This window comes from Camellia sinensis, chromosome 11, assembly GCF_055761805.1.
Source record: "Camellia sinensis isolate YWXY chromosome 11, ASM5576180v1, whole genome shotgun sequence".
Taxonomy (NCBI): Eukaryota; Viridiplantae; Streptophyta; class Magnoliopsida; order Ericales; family Theaceae; genus Camellia; species Camellia sinensis.
The window spans coordinates 177,789,455-177,809,661 of NC_138971.1; the positions used below are offsets into that span (position 1 = coordinate 177,789,455).

A 20,207-nucleotide genomic window follows, 5' to 3' on the forward strand; every position below is an offset into this window, starting at 1 on the left:
TATATTCACTGTCGGCAACTCACATCGCTTTGTATGAGAGGCGGATTGAGTGTGAATATATTGCAAAAATTGAGAGGGTCAAACATTCTCTTTTTGAGGGATTAGAGATGTTTTTTGAACCGGTGTAATTAGATGGGTCTGGGGTATATGAGACATTATTTCGATTCTTTTTTGGTTGATATCCCTATGTTGGCTCATTTTGAGTTTCTAGTATAGAGCTCCCACATACAGGTGTTTTCAGTAGTCGCACGGTTCATTGGCTAGTATGTGATTGTTTAATATTTGAAGAGATTGAGATAGAGATGTGGCAGGGTCATGCCAACTCATGTGCGAGTGAGAGATGTTGGAAATTAGGTCGAGTAATGGACCCGGATTTGGGCGCCCATGTGGCATGACCCATGAACCATTCAAATAACTCATGTAATTTGAATTTGACTTCCTGATTATCCTATTTGTTAGGATAACCCACTATCTATCTATATTTATCCTATCCTTAGGAGATATGGATGGATGGTTAGATTTTTGGTCTATATATTAGATGTGATATATGGCATGTGGGGATGAATCCAATAACGAATAACGTATTCTTTTTCCTATACTCTCTTTTTAACTCTCTCCCATTAGAATAACGATACAGCTTTTGCACTGTGAATAGAATGGAGTGATACTCATACTATGATATCACTCTATTGTTGGGTGTTCTTAGTTTGTGGTTGTGAAGCACATGATTTACCCACAAGGTTCTTCGTTTCGAATTTTATCACATAAGGTATGGTTTGAATTCTTTTACTAGTTGTGTTATCTGTATCTGACATGTAATGCTAGAATGAGCCTGCTAGTGCTAAAATTTGTGATGGAACTAGAAGAGGGTGGTGTTGTTAGGCCGTCGACGGTGGAGGATACGCGAGAAAAGAGGAGCAAACTGGTAGGGTGGGTTTGTGTCGTATGTTGGAGGTGTACAAGAAAAGACTAATATGTTTTATTTGTTTTTTTAAAAATTTATTAGGTGTCATCATATCATTCACTAATTTTAAAAGAAATGTTTCATCGTTACTCTGTTAATAAGTTAACCCCATTTTATTATGAATAATGTTTGGGACCCCCTTTTAGGGGTCACCCCCTCACCCCCTTTGCCACGTGGCAGGGGGTGATTGGAGGAGCAGGAAAAAAAAGAAAAAGAAAAAGAAAAGGTAACCAATGAGAGAGAGAGGGGGTCAAAGGGGGTAGGGGGAAAAGGGGGGATGAATCATTACTCATTTATTATTAGTGGCATATGAATCAAGCAAAGTGGAACCCATATTAAATAATTTTATTAAGAGAATGTTTTCATACATTAACGTTGCATTTGGATCATGAATTTAGAATGAGATAGGAAAATGGGAAAAAAAAAAAATTAACTTCTGTTTGATTCATATTTTTTAACTTTTTATTTTCTCTTTTTACATTCTTACTCAAATTTATAATCCAAACAAAATCTACAGTTAAAAGTCCACCCGGTAGAAGGATGGGAAAATAGAACTAAGCCATGGAATTTGATGGCTTTGGCCGTGATCCATGTGGCATTATCATCTCTCTTTAGAAATAGTCACTGACATATTGATCTTGTATTCTAACTCTTGGTTAACAAGAAAAGGCAATGCAAAATTCCCCAAGACATTTTCAGTCAAGACCTTTTTTAAGCTGAAAATTCTTCTATAAAATTTTGAGTTTACACACCACATGTTAGTGTTGACACCAGTAACATGATTTAAAAAAAAAATAAAATAATATATAAATGTTTCAAAAACATGTTGTCTAAACACAAATCCAACTATAAATTAAGGTTAGAAATGAATCACTCACGTATTAAATAATTACAAAATGAGTTCATTAATAGATCCTTGCTTGAATTTATATCAAAAGATTCAACATACTTAAGGACAAAAACATGAATAACTATTAATTCTTGAAAATAAAATATGAGATATCAAATATTCCTTAACAAAAATAATTAAGAAAAGTTGATGATAGGCAATTAGATTTGCACCGTCCACTCTAAGAACAAATGAATGCGACAAAACTTTGATTACGCATCTTCATGAGAAAAGGAACGACCTTTTTCTGTTTTTCAAGTCTAAGGTATCCCATCTTAAAAAATAAAAGTCCAAGGTCATATGATATAATAGGACAAAATCAGAGAAGATGCTGGCTGGTGTGGTGTGCAACACGGTCGCTTAGGTAGGATTGTAAGTGAGTCGAATTGTTTGTGAGTTGATTTAATTTAATTTAATTTAATTTATTTAATAAACGAGTTAAGTTTGAGTTTGAATAAATTTAAATTCAATTCGTTTATTTTTATTTAAATTATATAATAAATATATTATTTATATATTAAATATATAAATAATAAATTATTTAAATATTAAATGATATAAATAATAATTAAAAAAAACTTAGCAAAGCTGAGTCAAACTCAAATTTTATAAATATTATCGAGTTCGAGCCAAATGCTTTCCACAAATTATTCTCACGTTATCTCATTAATATTTTAAAACATCTCAACTTGATTAAAGAATCATTATGACATTAATGTGTTATACTCGTGCATATATATTTATATATGAAAGATTTTTTTTTTTAATGTTTGCTTTAAGGAGATAAGCTCCCTTTCATATTTTTGTATTTTTTTTATGAGTTTTAATCTGGACCCGCATCTATCTCATAGACTCCACAATAAAAGTCATCAATACAAAAAAATCAACTTCATTGGACAACTATTGACATGGGAACAAATTGCATTTTTTTTTTATAAAATAGATAGTTTAAATTTAATTATATATACCATTCATTTTATAAAACAAAATATAATTTATTTTTGTATTTACAATTTTCTGTTGAAGTTAATTGTTTAAATTGATACATTTATTGTAGAACTTCTGAGATAAATATTTTAGATCATCGATACGGATATGAATTAAAATTTACAAAAAAAGTATAAAGAAATGAAATATGAAAGAAAACTTATCCCTATTCTAAAGGCAAATGTTAAAAAATTGTCATGCCACCGCCTCTACTATCATTGCCCGTCACACAATTAAGCATCATTGTTGTCTCCGCCATCTGTACTACATCACACCAACACCACACTATTACCACACCAAGTGGCTACAAAGATAAAACAACAATGATTCATCCCACTAAAAACACCACCACTAATAGCACTAATGCATTAAAAAAGTAAAAAAAAAAAAAAAAAAAAACACAACTCCAAGACCAAAACATCACATCATTAATGGCGGGACCCACTGCCACCTAATTAGTGGGAGCACTAATTAGTGCTCCCAAGCATTTTTCAAGATAAAAAGTGTATGCAGATCAAAAAAATAAAAAGTGTACTACATAAATAATTTTTTTTTTTAATTTCATTGCTTATCAAAAACTTATTTACATTAGACACTTATATTTCAATAAATACGAAGTCCTTGTTTGGTAGCCATTTTATTTTTAGTTTTCAGTTTATATTTATAAAAATTTAAAAATTTATCATAAAAATTTACCAAAATCAAAGCGAAGGCCACTCTTGAAAAAATAGTAAAAAGTCATTATAAATATAAATATTTTAAGCCTTAATAAACATGTTTTTTTTTTAATGTTTTTAATTTTTTAAAAATATTTTGTCCAAATCAAACGTGTTTGTAATTTATGTTTTTATAAAAATAAACAAAAATTAATTTATAAAATTTTTATAAACATAGCCTGTGTTTGGCAAGTGGGTTTGCAGGCTTTTTTGGCTATTTTAGCCACAAAAAACAAAATAGGCTATTTTAGCCATAACAAACAAAACATCACATCTAACCCATAATCATTACATTCTTCTCTCACAAAAAAACTCAAAAAAGTCAAAAAGCCAAAAAGCCCTTCCCAAACCAAACTTTTAAGCCCAGACTAAAATAGACAAAAAAGTCAAAAAGTCAAAAAGCCAACCCACTTCTCAAACGGAGGCATAAACAAAAAATGTAAATGTGGCCAAATGTTACCCAAACAATTTTACAAATTAAAAAAAAATTAATATTCAAAATTTTGTACTATTCCCAGGGGACAAGATGGCCCCGCCAACCAAGAAGTGAATGTATTAGTTCACGTTTTGACACATAATATTTGATTGATTTAAAATAGTGGAACGATTTGAATTTACAACAATGCTAAAGGGTCATAATTTTTGTGGTTATAATGGCTCAAAATTATCAAAACGATGTCGTTTTGACATGTTTTGCACCAAAAATGACGTCATTTTGACAGTTTTGAGCCATTGTGACCACAAAAATTATGGTCCTCAAACATTTTTCTTGAATTTAAAACGGGTAATCTTATAATTATACAAATATAATATGGTGTAAAATATGATAAATGTATCATTTTTGTCCGCACAACATTTTAATAATGAGTTTTACTAATTATATATATTTTTAATATAGTGCAGGCATATATGATGAAAAACATAATATAGTATAGAGGCATTTTTTCATAAATTCCTTTTTACATATTTATATTTTATTTAATTCGCATTATTTTCTTATGTTTCAATAAGTTCAATGGGTGACATAGTTACCAAAATACCCTTAATAATATTCACATTTATATTGTGAATGTTCCATAATGTGAATATTCACACCATTAATGTGAATGTTAACATGTCAATGTGAACATTCACACGTCAATGTGCATATTTATATTGTAAAATATGAATGTTCACATCACCAAATTGCGAACTGTTCAAAAAATATTTATAAGGGTATAAATGTCCATAAATACATTAAATATGATAATTAAGATTTGGTAAATCAAATGTCCAAATAATAAGACTTATTAGAATATAAGAATATCTTATGAACTAATTGGGAAACAAACACTTGAAAAAAGATTTTCTAATAAATTTTCCTATAATATAAGGTACGACAAATGCGTATTAATCTCATTCAAAAAGTGTACTAACCCATTTAAAATTATAAATTTATTATTTGATAAAATTTGAAAATCAGACATATCCATTCATAATTTTTTAAGTGGATATTTGTGTGGTGGGTATTAAATTCATATAGTGTAATAATTTTTAACTAGTTAAGTCTATTTTTATTACTTTAGATCAATAAAAAAAAGTGTTTGTTTTAAATATGTGAACATAATCAGAGTCCGGACAAGTCCACGCCTGTGGAGTTGAGATGGACAGGGGTTATGCAAACAAATTCGTGATTCCCTTTGATTGAAGTTGTTCTCTCCCTTCAGCATGGTCAAGAGCTGATCAAAAGTACCACGTGAAAATGTTTTTAAACAGCGACTGCAACTGTTTTAGATGCTAGTACTCACACGGATTGACTGCCCTTTAATGGCTTGCCCCTTTAATGGCATGAAATTCCAAAGTACCATTAGCCCCAAACTCATTCCTCTCTTTTTCTCTCTTTCTCTGAGAAGATAAATTGTTTGTGAGTGCAACAAGAAAGAGGAGAGAAGCCATGGATGAAATTATGCCTTCCTCTACTTTGACACCAAGTCTTCAACAACGCCTCCAACTCATCATTCAAAGCCGAAGCGAATGGTGGGTCTATGCTATCTTCTGGCAAGCAACAAAAGATAGCAATGACCAATTAATTCTATCATGGGCTGATGGCCAATTTCGCGGCACCAAACAATTTGTGTCTAAGCTAGCAAGCAATGGACACGATCACCACCAGCATCACCACCAATCAAAGTCCGGGTTTGATTTGGAGAGGAGGGTTCAAGCACTCTTCCGCGACAACTCCGACATTGACGGTCTTGTTGAGGGCGATGTCACTGACCCGGAGTGGTTTTACATGGGCTCTGTGACCAAGTCATTTGTTGCTGGCGATGACATTCTTGGCCGGACTTTTAGTTCTGCTGCTTGTGTGTGGCTAGCCGGTGAGCATGAGCTTAAGTTTTACGACTGTCACCGAGCAAAAGAAGCCCATCTCCACAAGATTCAAACATTGGTTTGTATTTCAACTTCATGTGGTGTTGTTGAACTGGGTTCCTCCGACATTATCAAAGAAGATTGGGAACTAATACAACTAGTCAAGTCTCTTTTTGGCTCTGACGATGTCACCATGGTTTCAAAACAGCCTGGTGGTGGCAGTCACGTGGTGGGTCAGATTCCGTTCCCCAACCGGAATCTTTCGCTGCTAGACTTTGGTGTTTCTGGAATTCAAGATGACACCTATGAAGAGAAGCAAATGGAAACGAATTTGAACAGAGAAATGGGTATAACAGGGCGGTCATCGTCAGACTCAGGAGGGCCTTCTGATGATTTTGAAGGCCCTCTGTTCTCAGACTCAGCAATAAACGTTCATTCTAAAAAGAGAGGAAGGAAGCCGATCACCACCGGACGAGAAACGCCCATAAACCACGTGGAGGCGGAGAGGCAACGGAGGGAGAAGCTTAACCACCGATTCTACGCACTTCGAAGCGTAGTCCCCAATGTATCAAGGATGGACAAAGCATCTCTACTTGCTGATGCAGTCGCATACATCAAAGAGCTTAAAGCGAAGACTGAAGAATTGGAGGCCAAACTCCGAGTCCACCAACAATCCCAAGCGGTAGCAGTGGCGGCAGCCGCAGTACCCAGCAGGATGTGCATTACGGATGTGTACGACAACCAAAGCACATCAATCAGTGTTGATCATCGGTCAAGGTCATCGTCGTCTAGCTATGGGATGGCTCCGGCGCCAGCAGAAGTGAATGTGAAGATTCTGGGATCGGAAGCGGTAATTCGAGTGCAGTGTCTGGACGTGAATTACCCGCCGGCGAGATTGATGGATGCAATCAGATCCCTAGAGTTTAGTGTTCATCACGCCAGCGTATCGAAGGTGAAGGAGCTGGTGCTTCAAGACATTGTGGTTAGGGTTCCTGATGGATTGACTAGTGAAGAGGCCTTGAGAACTGCTATTCTCAGAAGGTTTCAGATTTAAGTTTTAAGTCCTCCCCTCCACATAAAACCTATTTTTCATCACTACCACTGCCTCCGCCACATCTTGTATTTCTTTCTTGATAACAAAGTCCAGAAGCTGCTACTGCTCCATCCTTTTTTTTTTTTTTTGTGTGTGTGTGTGTCCAGTTTGGCTTTCCTTAATAGTTCATGCATTGCTACCGTTGACGTTAGCTCAAGTAAATTAATAATAGTTTGGCACTATTTTGTCTTCTTCTTCGTTCGTTGTTTTCAATAATGATATACCTATTGGTATTGGTAATATAGTTATATATTAGGTTGTATTGGATAGTATCGGACCGATGTATAAGTAAATAATGATATCAAAAGTATCCAATCCCTAATGTATCGACGGATATTAGACGGCTGATATTTAAAAACATGCTTCTTAGGCGTTCTTCAGTCTTTAGATTTCCGAGATAACAACTGTCTTGTCTTGAAGAAATGGCCACCACCAAAAAAAAAAAAAAAGTTGAAGTGCCAGCAAATAAAGAGATCCCTAAGTCTTTCAAAATAAATCTTAGTTATGGTGACTCATATGAGATTCAAGTTGAGGTACCATGGAAGCCCCAAAGGTGTGATGGTTGTAAGACTTTTGGCCATACCACTAATTTGTGCCCTCAAAAGCCAAAGTCTTTGAACCCTCCCTCCTTCAAACATGAGTGGAGAGTCAAGGACACTAAAACACAAATTCCGACTAAATGGGAAGTGGTGAAGAAAAATGGGAGACATGGTGGGCAAGGTTCAACGCCATTGATCAACAAAGAGAGAGAGACGCAGACTTCTATCCCCTCAACATCTAATGCCTTTGATGTCCTTGGTGATATGGACGAGTTAGGAAATGGAGATTCAAGTCAAGAGTTAAGAAATAGAGGGAGTCCATCTCCAAGTGATCCTAGTTATGGGGAGACTTCAAAAGAGGATAACAGAAGAAAACTTAAAGCGAAACTTCATGACTTGAAGAATGCTAGAAGGAAATTCTGAATCCTTATTTTGTTGAGAATGTTGTGCTTGTTTCTATAAGCTCAGTTTGTTTTTTGATGGAGTAGTTTATTTTGTTTATTTTTGTGCTCCCATCAAAAGCTGTGTGTTGAACTTCATTGTATATTTTTCTTTTTTGGTTATAATATGACTTACTTATCCAAAAAAAAAAAAAAAGGTCACCACCAAAAATTTCATCTTATTGCAAGGAAGGGATACCGCTTTGTGTTGGGCTGCTGATTCTTCAAGATATTTTTTCATGTTATGGTGGTTTTTTTGATATGAAAGGGGTGAGCTGGTGTTGCCGGTGGATTTGCAAGGTGTTGTACAGTTTTGGAAGGTACATGAATTTGAATTTAGGTTAATGGTGGGTGGATTCAATTCAAGTGGTGTAGTAACCACAATTTGTGCTTTTGGATGTAATTGATGTGTTGTTAGGTTGTTTGCAAGGGTTTGTTTGTTTCTGTTAGTTGAAAACTCAATATCATGATGCAGCTCTTCTCTGGTCTAACTTTGGGTGGATTTACTGAGTTCCCCAATGCTCTGGGAAGGTTCTGATGCAACTAGTTTGTTACTTCTTGTTGAAAACTCAATATCATGGCTGCAAAACAGAAATGTTTAGTTGTTGATATGCAAACCAGAGGTGTTTAGGTGATGAAGTTATAGTGGCTCCGTTTGGTGGCGGTGGCGCGGTTGCGGTTACGGGGTGTAAAGGTCGTAGCGTAATGGTTGCGGTAAGCAGAACCGTAATTTTTTTTATTTTTCACACAATTTGAAAAAAACTTACCGATATACATATTATTTTTCCATGATCATATTTATTGGGTTTAAAATAAATATTGATCAATTTTTATAAATTTTTAAGTATGATTCAATATATTTTATATTTTTAAATCATTATAAACTGAGTTTTTTACATTTTATTTTAATAATTAATATTAGTGGCTTTATATTATATAAAAAATCAATCACTAACTATTATACATAAGATAAACAATGACAACAGTAAGAGAATAAATAAGAGCCTATATATATATATATATATATAATAGGTTCATACCAAATAGAAAATGATCACACTTATTATTATTAGTTTCAAACAATATATAGATAGACACACACAAAAAAAAAAAAAGTTGAGTGATAGCAGCTGAATAGAATAGCGTAGATCTTACAGGTTTAACAAATCAATGACATATTCTTCATCTTCCATCTTCTCCCTCTCTATCTCTTGCTCCTCTATCTTCTCCCCTTATCTTCTCTCTTTTCTCTTCTCTCTATCCCTCTTCCCCCAATTTTTCAACTTTTTTTGTGTTTTTTCGAAAGAAGCAGTTCGGAACTATTACGTAACAGTGCGTAACAGGCCGTTACGACCGCTACGGTAGCCGCTACGGCCAACATACCTGTGAATCTCAATCACACTGCAAAAACAGCCGTAACAGGTGACAGTAACCTCCATAACCGTTACGTAACGGTTGCGGCTGCTTTTTAAAACCTTGGGTGTAGCTGTTAAAATATATTATAGATTATGACTTTAATCAAAAGTTGTTAATTTGTTTAGTATAGTTGTTTGATTATAAATTTAAGTTGTTTAGTAGTATTTGTTAAATAAACTGTGAAGTCGTTTTTTCAATTAATTTTTATTTTTTATTATTCACTAATAATCTATAGTTCATTTAGGTCTTTCTCTATTTTTAAAAAAATAAAAAAAATCTAAGAGTATAACCGTAAATTAATATGTCTACAATAGAAGCTAATAATCAGAAGTAAGGGGTGAGCAGCTTCTCAGAATTAGTTTTTTTAAGTTAAAATAAGTTGTTAAAATCAAAAACTGTTTGAAATAAGTTTAACCAAACAATTCAAAATAACTTTTTAACTGTTAAAAGTTATAAATTGGCTCAAAAAAGTCCACATAAACATCCCCAGTATCATGGAGTTGTTAATATTGGCTTTCAAAGGAGTGTTACTGCTGCTGCAGCTTGTAATTTGGTTGGGTAATGGGTTTTCGCTTTTTTTTTTTTGTCACTTGGCGTCTTGGCCAACTTTTTTTTTTTTTTTTTTACTTTACATCCAATCTAACTTTATCTTTTAACTTTTAAAAAGTGACGATTAACACCTCATACTTTTGGTCAAGTTTCAATTTAATCCATCTGTTCACTTATGTTAATTCTAGTAAACGGAAATGTAACACGTGAAATTTACATGGCCACTTTTAGGACAATACAGTAAAGGGAAAATTACACTTAGCACCTTATACTTTACACCAGTTTTACTTTGCCACCTGACGTCGCGTTTAAAAAAGTGACAGTTAATATCTCACATTTTCTTGATTTGCTGATCAAAAAAATAAAATAAAATACCTCACATTTTCTGTTAAATTCCAATCTAAGCCATTTGTTAACACATGTTAAATAAGGCAAATAGAAAAATAAGCATCTTATTTAACATGAGTTAACAGATGGGATGGATTGAAACTTATACGATATTCACTATCACTTTTTAAAGATCATGAGGCAAATGTAAAGTGCATGTGTGCCAAGTGTAATTTGCCCTTTTGTTTTTGCTGCGTTTGCATGTTTTCTACCATTTGTTTTGTGGATAGCTTAATGTTTATTCTATAGTCAAGCTTGTTATGTGCAATCCCTTTTCTTCTGTAATGTTCCATTATAATAAAATTTGCATTTCAATGGTTTATGTTGTCTGAAGCAACGAAAACTGGCTTTCCAGGTTGGGAAAGTTTGTAAGATCTCTATTTTTTTTGAAATGACAATATCAATTGGTATATTAATTGATATATACGTAACATCATTATTGTAAGCTCTCTATCCTTTTTTCCTTTTTCTTTAATAGAAGTTTAGTTAAAAGCTTCATATGCTGCACTCCACTCTTCCTCCTCCGACTTCTTTAGGTTTTTTTTGGGTCCTAGCTTTCCTTAATTATTCATTATTTTGCACGGCTCTTACATGACTTGGTCGACCCACTACTCAAATTTGGCCGTCTGATTTGCCATACAACTTGGTTGCCAAGCCGGCAGCTTTGCCCGGCCGTCCTGCCACGTATCCTGCTCGTCCCTCATGTTACGTGCTCCACTACGTAGTGGGAAAGCATGAATTTTACTTCCTACGGTACTGTTTTTCAACTATTGAACGAAATTTCATGAAATTTTCTTCCTTTATTTTCTTCTTTCTTTTTAATAAATTGCCACGTCCCTTTTTCTTTATTGATAGGTTGAGTTAGATGATGCCAACCTTATTGGGATGATTTAGCTCATTGTGATGCTTTTGCACCTCCCTTTTTCTTTATTGATGTAATTCGCTCTGGACTTGGTACTTGTTTATTCCATTAATAAAATTCTTTTTTTGCCGATCAAAAAAAAAAAAAATTTGCCACGTCCATATGGAATTTTTGTGGTACTCCATGGCAATTATTCATAAAAACATGAAATAATGCTTATTTTTTTGAACCGTAAACACTATGACATGGTAGATCTCGAGCTATGAGAAATTATTTTTTTGTTCTTAAGGTAAATTCATGTGGTGTCCAGCTTCACATTGATTGGTTAAAACAATGAGATTTCTTTTTTTTTATTATTTATTAATTTTATTTCAAAGAACAATTTAATAAGTGTTTAACAAATAATATAAAATAATATTCCAAAACCACCAAATAATTACTCCAAAGCCATGATGATTATAATAAGAGAATGCCGCATGCATATATTTGACCAAAATGTTAAATCAAAGTTGATAATAAAGTAACAAAAATACATGAAAATAAAAGTATCATTTCAAACATTTTGACTAGACAAGATTTGATCTCCTGTTATAATGATTTGAAAAATTCAAAACTGACTTGTTTGGAAATTGGTTAGTTTAACTGATTTTTTAGTTTATTTTACAAAAAAAAAAAAAAATGTGCAAAAAAAATAAAAAAAAGTGATGTAATTGAGTATTTTGACATTTTAATTATTTTAGTCCAAAAAAATCCCCTTCCAAACCGGTAAAGATGGGGGGTTCAAAAAAAAAGGGTTAAAGATAGTGTTTTATAAGAAATTATAAAATGTTTTCGGAATATCACGTATCCGTACTCCTTAACTTGTTATTATTTAATATGTCTCTTTATATTCTTTAATTACCCAATATAATACCTCACTTACTCACTTTTCTCACAAATCATAATATTATAAATTATCATCTATCTATATTTTAAAATTATTAAATAATTACCCGTGTTTTATAGCAACAACATAAACAAGACTGTCGTTTGATATTATTATTATTAAACAAGCAAGAGAAGTTGAAAAAAATAATAATAAAAAGAAGAAGGAAGATGTGAACAACACAGACTGACTGACCTAGGGAGCTGGCCAGCACAAAAGTCAGCCCAAGTTTTCAGCCTAAATCCATCCCATCCCATCCCATCCCATATCAAGCAACACTTGTGCTTAATCGAAGCATGCCTCAAGTCAACGCGACCACTATTTGAGACACGCCGTTCATCCTTATTTATTTATTTCAGAGCTGTTGTATATAATTTTATTTTTTTTACGTTATTTTTTCAGTGTAAAAAAAAATGATATATAATATTTTTCTTTATCTAACTATGTTTGGTTCCTAACTAATCGAACAGTCTTACAGTCACGAAGTTTATAATTTGACAAAATTTTAGTATTTCTTTTAAGATGATTTAAACTTAAAATCTTAAGGGTTCGTTTGGTTTGTATTTCTGAAAAATTTTTGAGAAATTTTCTCAACAAATAAGTTTTTAAAAATAATCAAACCAAACAAATTTTTCCAAAAAAATTTCTCAAAACTTGTAAACCAAACAAGTTTTTCAAACAAATCTCTCTCTCACACACATCAAATCAATCACTTTTTCCAAAACTCTCTCTCAAAATAATTTTCCAAAACATCTTTTGAAAAAAATCAAACCAAACAACTTTTCGTACTTTTTATCTCTAAAACACATCTCTCAAACACAAACCAAACATACCCTAAATTTCACTCTCAAATATTTACCGTTTAATCATTCCTCCGGAATTGATCCTTAAACTTGCCACTGAGAGTAAAGGTAGCAAGTGGGGGTGGGCGCGGGTCGGTTGCGGCCACGAAACCTCCGATCCGCCATCCGTCCGCCAGATTGGTGGATTGAAGAAAATCAATCCGCATCCGTCCGCCAATCCAGCAGATGTGGATTGAGCGGATTGGCGGATGGATGCGAATCGGTTTGGCGGTTTAAAATTTTATAAATTTTCAACATAATTCAACTTGTGCACTTCCTTAAAAAAAAAAGAAAAAAAAAAGTATTACAGTCAATGACTTAAAAAAGTATTACAATCACTGTATGCCTTATCCAAAGAAAGAAAGTTTGAAACTTTAGAATATCACGATCACTGTATGCTTCATCCACATATTACAATTACAGCATGATTCATCCCTATAAAGTATTACAATCTGTGATTCTTAAAATATAATAACAATTCAAACCACCAAAACCATAAACAGAGCTGTAGTAGAGATTGAATGTCTCTATATTGTTACATCTACATATGTTTTTGAAAACAAAAACCAACCAGCATATATCATATTTTTTATTTATTATTTTTAGAGTTAGATTTAAAAACTAAAAAATGTAGATGAATAATATGTTTATTTTTTTCAATTCAAAAATATATTCAAGTTGAAAACTTTTTTTCAACAGAATATTTAAACTCTTTTTCAATTGAAAACACAAACATAATATTTAAAAAAATTGAAAATACAAAGTCTTATAAATTAATACAGGTGCTTGCGATTTGGCGGTTTGGCGGTTCGGTTGCGGCCAAAAAATCTCAAATCCGCCATCCGTCCGCCAAATTGGCGGATTGGAGAAAATCAATCCGCAACCGTCCGCTCATCATCACGCATCCGTCCAAAATGCGACGGATCGGTTCGGTTCGGTCGGTTTTGGCGGATCGGTATATCCGCTGCTCACCCCTAGTAGCAAGTTTGTTCTTTGTGAAGCATTAACACCCAAAGCAAATGTTGACAGCAAGCTAAAGGCAAACGGCCATATTACATGTTTGTCAAATTTATTTTGGATCTTTTTATTCAAATTTTACTTTACCAACATTACATGTAAATCAATTTTCGCTGTACCCAAATTTGGATTAGCTGCGACTGTTTGGGTCAATCCAATCCCTGTTGTTATCGCCCATAAAAAAGTAAAATTGATATAATAATTATAATCAAAATATTTAATTTTATTTATCTTTTAAAAAAATAAATAATTTGTAAAATTTGTAAATTAGTTTGTCTAATTTTTAAATGCAAATAGGATAAAGTCATATGGTTTACATTCTCAAATCAATCTAATTGCTTTTATGGATGACAAGGACGCCGAGATAGACATACACAAATTTGTTGGATGGACTTTTGGAGTTTGTATTTTTTGAGATTCAAAGTTGTGCATTAAGTGATGAACCTTCACTGTCCTAAACTGAGAGTGATTAATTAGTTACACGTTGTACACGACGGAGGACATAAATTTCATTGCAAATGAAATATGATCATATATGCTATGCTTTATTATTAGGACACTGAATTTCCGTACGATGGTCATATATGCTTGTTTTTCTTCCGTTTCACATCACATCACATCACATGTATCTGGGCCATCATCACTTTCATGAAGTTTTGGGAGGGACGACTATTGAGTAAGCTGTACTGCTAAGTGGGGTTGCCATGGGCTGGCCGGTGGTGGAGGACAGGGTATCAGTGGTGGTGTGTTTATTGATTTATGAATATAAGACCACTGTTTTTAATTTATATGACATTTACTTATTTCTATCGTTTCTTATATCATTGGATAAGTTGATAAGATATTTTTTGCTTTCATTAAAATGTATAATAAGAAAGAATAATACCTGAGACTCTTAAAATATTATCTCTACATTTACTTTTAAAGTATCAACAGTTACATATTAATTATTGATTTGATTAAGAATGTATCAATTAAGACTCAATCCATTACCACGAGTGTAAGTAAATTTAATAGCTAATGTTTTTGGAACTTCTAACATTGCTTGTATAATAATTATTTCCAAACCAAAGAACCGATCACGAATATTTATGCAAGAGGTGATACAAAATGACAATAAAATAAAAAATAGTAAAAGCATATCATTTCTCTAAACATAAATATATAAGAACTCTAGCCTGTTCTCAAATTTGAAAATTCATTCGACATGAACAACTTTCTCTCCCTTTATGGGTTTGTGGTGGTATTTTATTTCTCTCCCTTTTTGGCTTAGGTTTGGTTTATTGGTTGTATTAGGTTTTATTGACTTTCTAACTATTGTAGGTCAGATCAATCTAAAGAAAAAAAACTATTGTAGGCTAGTAGCCTATTTAATAATGTAAATATTTCTTATATTTATAATTACTCTCCTATCAATTGGAAAAAACAAAAAAGGCATAAATTTTTGTAAAAACTTCATTAATGGTAAAGTGGTAAACCTGAGATTCACAAAATAATCTTAAAAATTTAAGTCTTTTTTAATTTGAGTGCAAATTCAATTAAAACTGGTAGAAGTTTGGATCGTGGGAGGAGTGTCTTTCGAGTGATTTTCATCGGAATTTAAATTTGAAAATTAAGAAGTACATTATTGCACGGGCCCAAGAAAAAGCTGGCCGGGTTACCACTAGTAAACTCGGCCCAGATATCATACAGACAAGAAAAAATTTCCATTGGGTCCATCTCATTGTATATTCGTTTGGGCTGAGGGGAGGGGTTACCCAAGGGGCATTCTATTTGAACCCAAAAAATATCTTAGTATGTCCAATTTAAATTTATAAATTTTAATTCTTCTTATATGTTAATGTGAATTTACTAATACGGACAATCCATATTAAACCCTAAAATAATTTTTTTTTTTCTTCTCATGGTACACTCTAATCTATTATTTCTATTCAAATCTCTACATATTCTTCCCCAAGAGATCAAAGTTAGTTTGTCTTCTTCTTCTTCTTTCTCACTCCAAAACTCCAATCCACCTTACCGAAACTCACCATTATCATTAATATCATTGTTTTTTTTTTTTTTATTATTATTTTGAAACCCTAAACCCTAGAAGAAAGTTTAAACAATCAAACAATGGAGGAAAGTGATAATCAAGATAATATTTTGAAGTAACCCATCAAAGAGGAGGTAAACATTCATATAAAAATCAAAATATAATTATTAATTTATGTATTTTTTCACATGTCCCATTATAATGTTAAATCTTTCAATTTTCACAATCATATAAATAGCATTATAGCTTCTCCAAGTCGCAACAGAAGCATTAATTTAAATATAAAAACCAAACAGCCTAGGTTGCTATTTATGTCAAATATGTAATAGGAGATTCTATTTGTTGCGGCGCCTTCCAATAACTTTATATTTTAATTTGTTTTATTTTTTGGTCTTGTTACTCTTTTTTTTCTAAGACCTATATGCTGTGACACCTTTCTATATAATGGTTAAGGTCAAAAAGATCTTGATTATCACTTTCTTCCATTGTTTGATTGTTCAAACTTTCTTCTATGATTTAAGGTTTCAAAATAATAACAAACAATGATGTTAATGATAATGGTGAGTTTTGATAAAGTGGATTGGAGTTTTAGAGTGAGAAAGAAGAAGAAGAAGAAGAAGATGACAAACCAACTTTGATCTCTTAAAGAAGAAGATGTAGAGATTTGAATAAGAATAATGGATTGGGGTGTACCATGAAAAAAAAATATATATTTTAGGGTTTAATATAGATTGTCTTGATTAGTAAATTCACATTAGAATATAATAAGAATTAAAATTTATAAATTTAAATTGAGCATAGTAAGATATTTTTTGAGTTCAAATAGAATGCCCCGTTACCCAACCATGATGAACCACATACATTATGAGTTTTCGGTGGACCCTGTTTTAAATAACATAAATAAATGCTATCCATCCAGAAAAATATAACTTAATAAAATCTTAGAAACATGCTTTTAATTTAAATTTATAATATAAATATAAAATTAGTGTGGTGTGGATAACATCTAAATAATTTGCATCCATGCATTACAAATTCTAAATATTTTATAAATATTCTTTCTTGGTCGATAGTATTGATGTTTTAATAAAATGAACTTGGTAGAAATGGAAGGCATGTAAAATTGGAGTGGGATCCTCGAGTCTGATTTTTATTCCCACTCTTTTGAGAGTGTGTGAATAATACATGTATTTTGATTGATAAAGAAGAATGGGCCTATCATTTTAGGTGGACACATTACATTTTTGGGAATGTGATCTACACATTTGAACTAATCATATCTTGTGTATTAAGTGTGTACATAAATTTATTTTATAAAAATCCTCCATTCTCATTATTCATATTTCATGTGCCAAACTCTCTCCCTAAAACATATTGTGCCAAATTTTTAATTTTTCATTAAAAGTTGAGAACTTTTTTTTTGGTAGAAACAACTTCAATTAAAATGTAAAATAGTACATAGTAGTCTATACATTATACTAGCAACTAACTGATTAAGGTTACAAGCGACAAGGAAATCAAAAGAAAGCAAAATATTTTCGATTGCCTAACTATTGTTAAAAGGAAAGTGCGCATTTCCATAAGCCGGGATACGAGAAAATGCCGCAAAACGTGCCAACCTCCTAGTAGAATGAAGATAATTTGTACATGCTAAGGAAATTTTACAAGAGTGGAGATGCTGCGCAAAAAAACAAATATCAAAAATCCATAGTGCCAAGCTTGCTTCAATGTCCTTAGTCCCCTTTAGTTGTTCAAACAAAAATTTGGCATAAGTAAAGCCATTAACATGATGGTAATTATTGCCCTTAGCCCACTTGAGAGCAGACAAAACCAATGCAACTGGAGCATCATGAGCATTCATGTGCAAAGATTTAAATAATGAGCCCACCCTGGTATTGTTAAGGAAGGCAACCATGCCAATACCCATGCCTGAAGGAGATGAATTACCTACATGACTACAAAGAAGGTCCACAGGGAGAGGGTTGCAATCACAATTGTTTTGTGAAGTGTAACAACCCCGATCCATAATTAACTCCTAATTCGTAATTAAAAATGCTAACTAAGTGTATAGAATGGAACTATGTGCTTATTGTGTATTTTGTGTACTATTTGACTTTCTATCTATTACTTGTAGAAATATCTGTTTAGAATTCTGCTTTGATATGAAAATTGAAAGCCTTATCAGTATTCGAAATCGGAATTGGTAACATGAATATGTTATTTGGAATATTTAGAATACTTTGGTAAGTTTAATCCAGAACTGATTCAGTTTAATTAATTAAGTTGTGTTTGGTTGGCCAAATGGTTTAATTAATGTATTAGGTCACCCTAGCTATATAAATGCGTTTTGTTTGAGCCTTTAGCTCATTTGTGAAATCAACTCCACCAATTTGAGAGAAAATTTGAAAATCAAGTTTTAGAGAGAGAGTAAGCTTACTTGTAGAGAGAGAAAGTGTGTATGTATAGAGAACTTGAAGATCATTGCTTGTAGGATCAAGATTGTGTAAGAATCTAACTAATTTAAGGCTGTAGGTGAGTTTTATAACCTTAATTCATGAGATAATGTATTTTAGAGTTGAGATTATGGAGTTGTTATGTCACACCCCTAACCCGCCCCTAAAAGTTTGGACATGGCCTATGCAGAAATAGATACTCAACCTGATATATAACCTAGGGGCCTGAACGGAAGCATTGACGTCACGATAATATATACGAAAGTATGACATCCATTGAGCTCCTATTACCATGCCAGGATCACAGACACTACATAAGGCGAATGGAGCTAAGGAGATACACATTTGAGCTAGTTATACACATATGCATATACAGATCCAGCCCCAAGGTTGGGCGTATAACAAAAATATTATGTACATTTTATCCTAAGCCAATAATTAGAGTACAAGCCATAGTCTAGCAAAACACCACAAAAATATATGGCTTCGACCAAGTGCCTGGCTATGCTTAGGCTGACAAAAATGCGATGGTGATAGGACTAGGACCGACCTCCAGGTTGGTTATCTACAGAAACAGAAACAGACATAATATGGAGTGAGCCAGGCTCAGTGAACAATAGTACTAGAATGCCTCAATAATCAATTAAAATTGTAACACATATAAAAGCGTAAGTAATGCAGAAATTATGTAGTTAGTCTGATTCTGTACAAATTTGCAGAACGACTTTGTCGGTTCACAACTTCACAGATTGGCCCTTAGCCTGATGGGTTCACATATTCACAAATTAGCCCTTGGTCTCATAGATTCATAACTGAGGTTCATAACTTCACAAATTGGCCCTTGGCCTTTTGGATTCATAATTTCACAAGTTGGCCCTCGGCCTCATAGACTCATATTTCACAAGTTGGCCCTCGGCCTCATAGATTCATATTTCACAAGTTCTTTCTATGTTTTCATAAGTTCACACTGTTTCTCAATTTCATGATTTCACTCTGTCTCCCAAGTAGCATACATGTTAAACATAACGTCAATAACAATAATAGTTAACGTAATTAAAGTACATAGATAGTACTATTACTCACTGTGTTGCGGCGGGGCACTAGTTCCTCCTAAAGCGTGTCCTACACATACACAAACATTCAAGTTAATTCCCCTTTTTCTTGTTAAATCAATCCCTGACTCGTTTTACTTCGACTGAATTAACGAACATCAAAACAACATCAATTACAGGTTTCGACAACATTAGAGGATCCAGCATGTAAAACGGAGGAACTCGTGTTTTCCAACTTAGGCCGCATGTGCGGCTGTGAGCCCCGCACGTGCGGAAAAGGGTCCCGCATGTGCGTTAGTGATGCTTCACACGTGCTTTTCTAGCAGTGTTCAAACACCCAAAACTCACCATTTTTCCGCACGTGCGGCGTGGGTTCCCACACGTGCGGCGATTTGCTACAATCTACAGTCCAAAATTCCATCAACAATCCCACTTTGATAGGTTTTTATAAAGCCCAAAATAAACTTATACATTGATAGACTTTGGTTCCAAAATCATATAAACATGAACTACAACACATATCAATCCTAATATAAGTTAGATCATTAATCCAAAGTTCATATACACACGCAATTTCATGAGATTCCTAACTTTACACACACAGAAACTTATATACCCAGAGCCATGCCACATAATTGAATTCAAGCAACTTAATTGAAGAATATATTATAACTATTCATAGCTATTTCAAG

The 20,207-nt window shown here is 33.0% G+C and overlaps 1 protein-coding gene across 1 annotated transcript; it reads left to right on the forward strand.

Moving 5' to 3' along the window:
* The first annotated feature begins 5,224 nt into the window (after nt 1–5,224).
* LOC114277806 (transcription factor bHLH14-like) lies at nt 5,225–7,190 on the forward strand. Its single transcript, XM_028219751.2, has one exon. It carries the CDS (start codon nt 5,490–5,492, stop codon nt 6,957–6,959), a length of 1,470 nt encoding a protein of 489 aa, XP_028075552.2. The 5' UTR covers nt 5,225–5,489; the 3' UTR covers nt 6,960–7,190.
* Nucleotides 7,191–20,207: the final 13,017 nt, after the last annotated feature.

What these genes read in the sequence shown, in the direction of transcription:
- LOC114277806 (XM_028219751.2), top strand. Translation starts at nt 5,490, where the DNA reads ATGGATGAAATTATGCCTTCCTCTACTTTGACACCAAGTCTTCAACAA.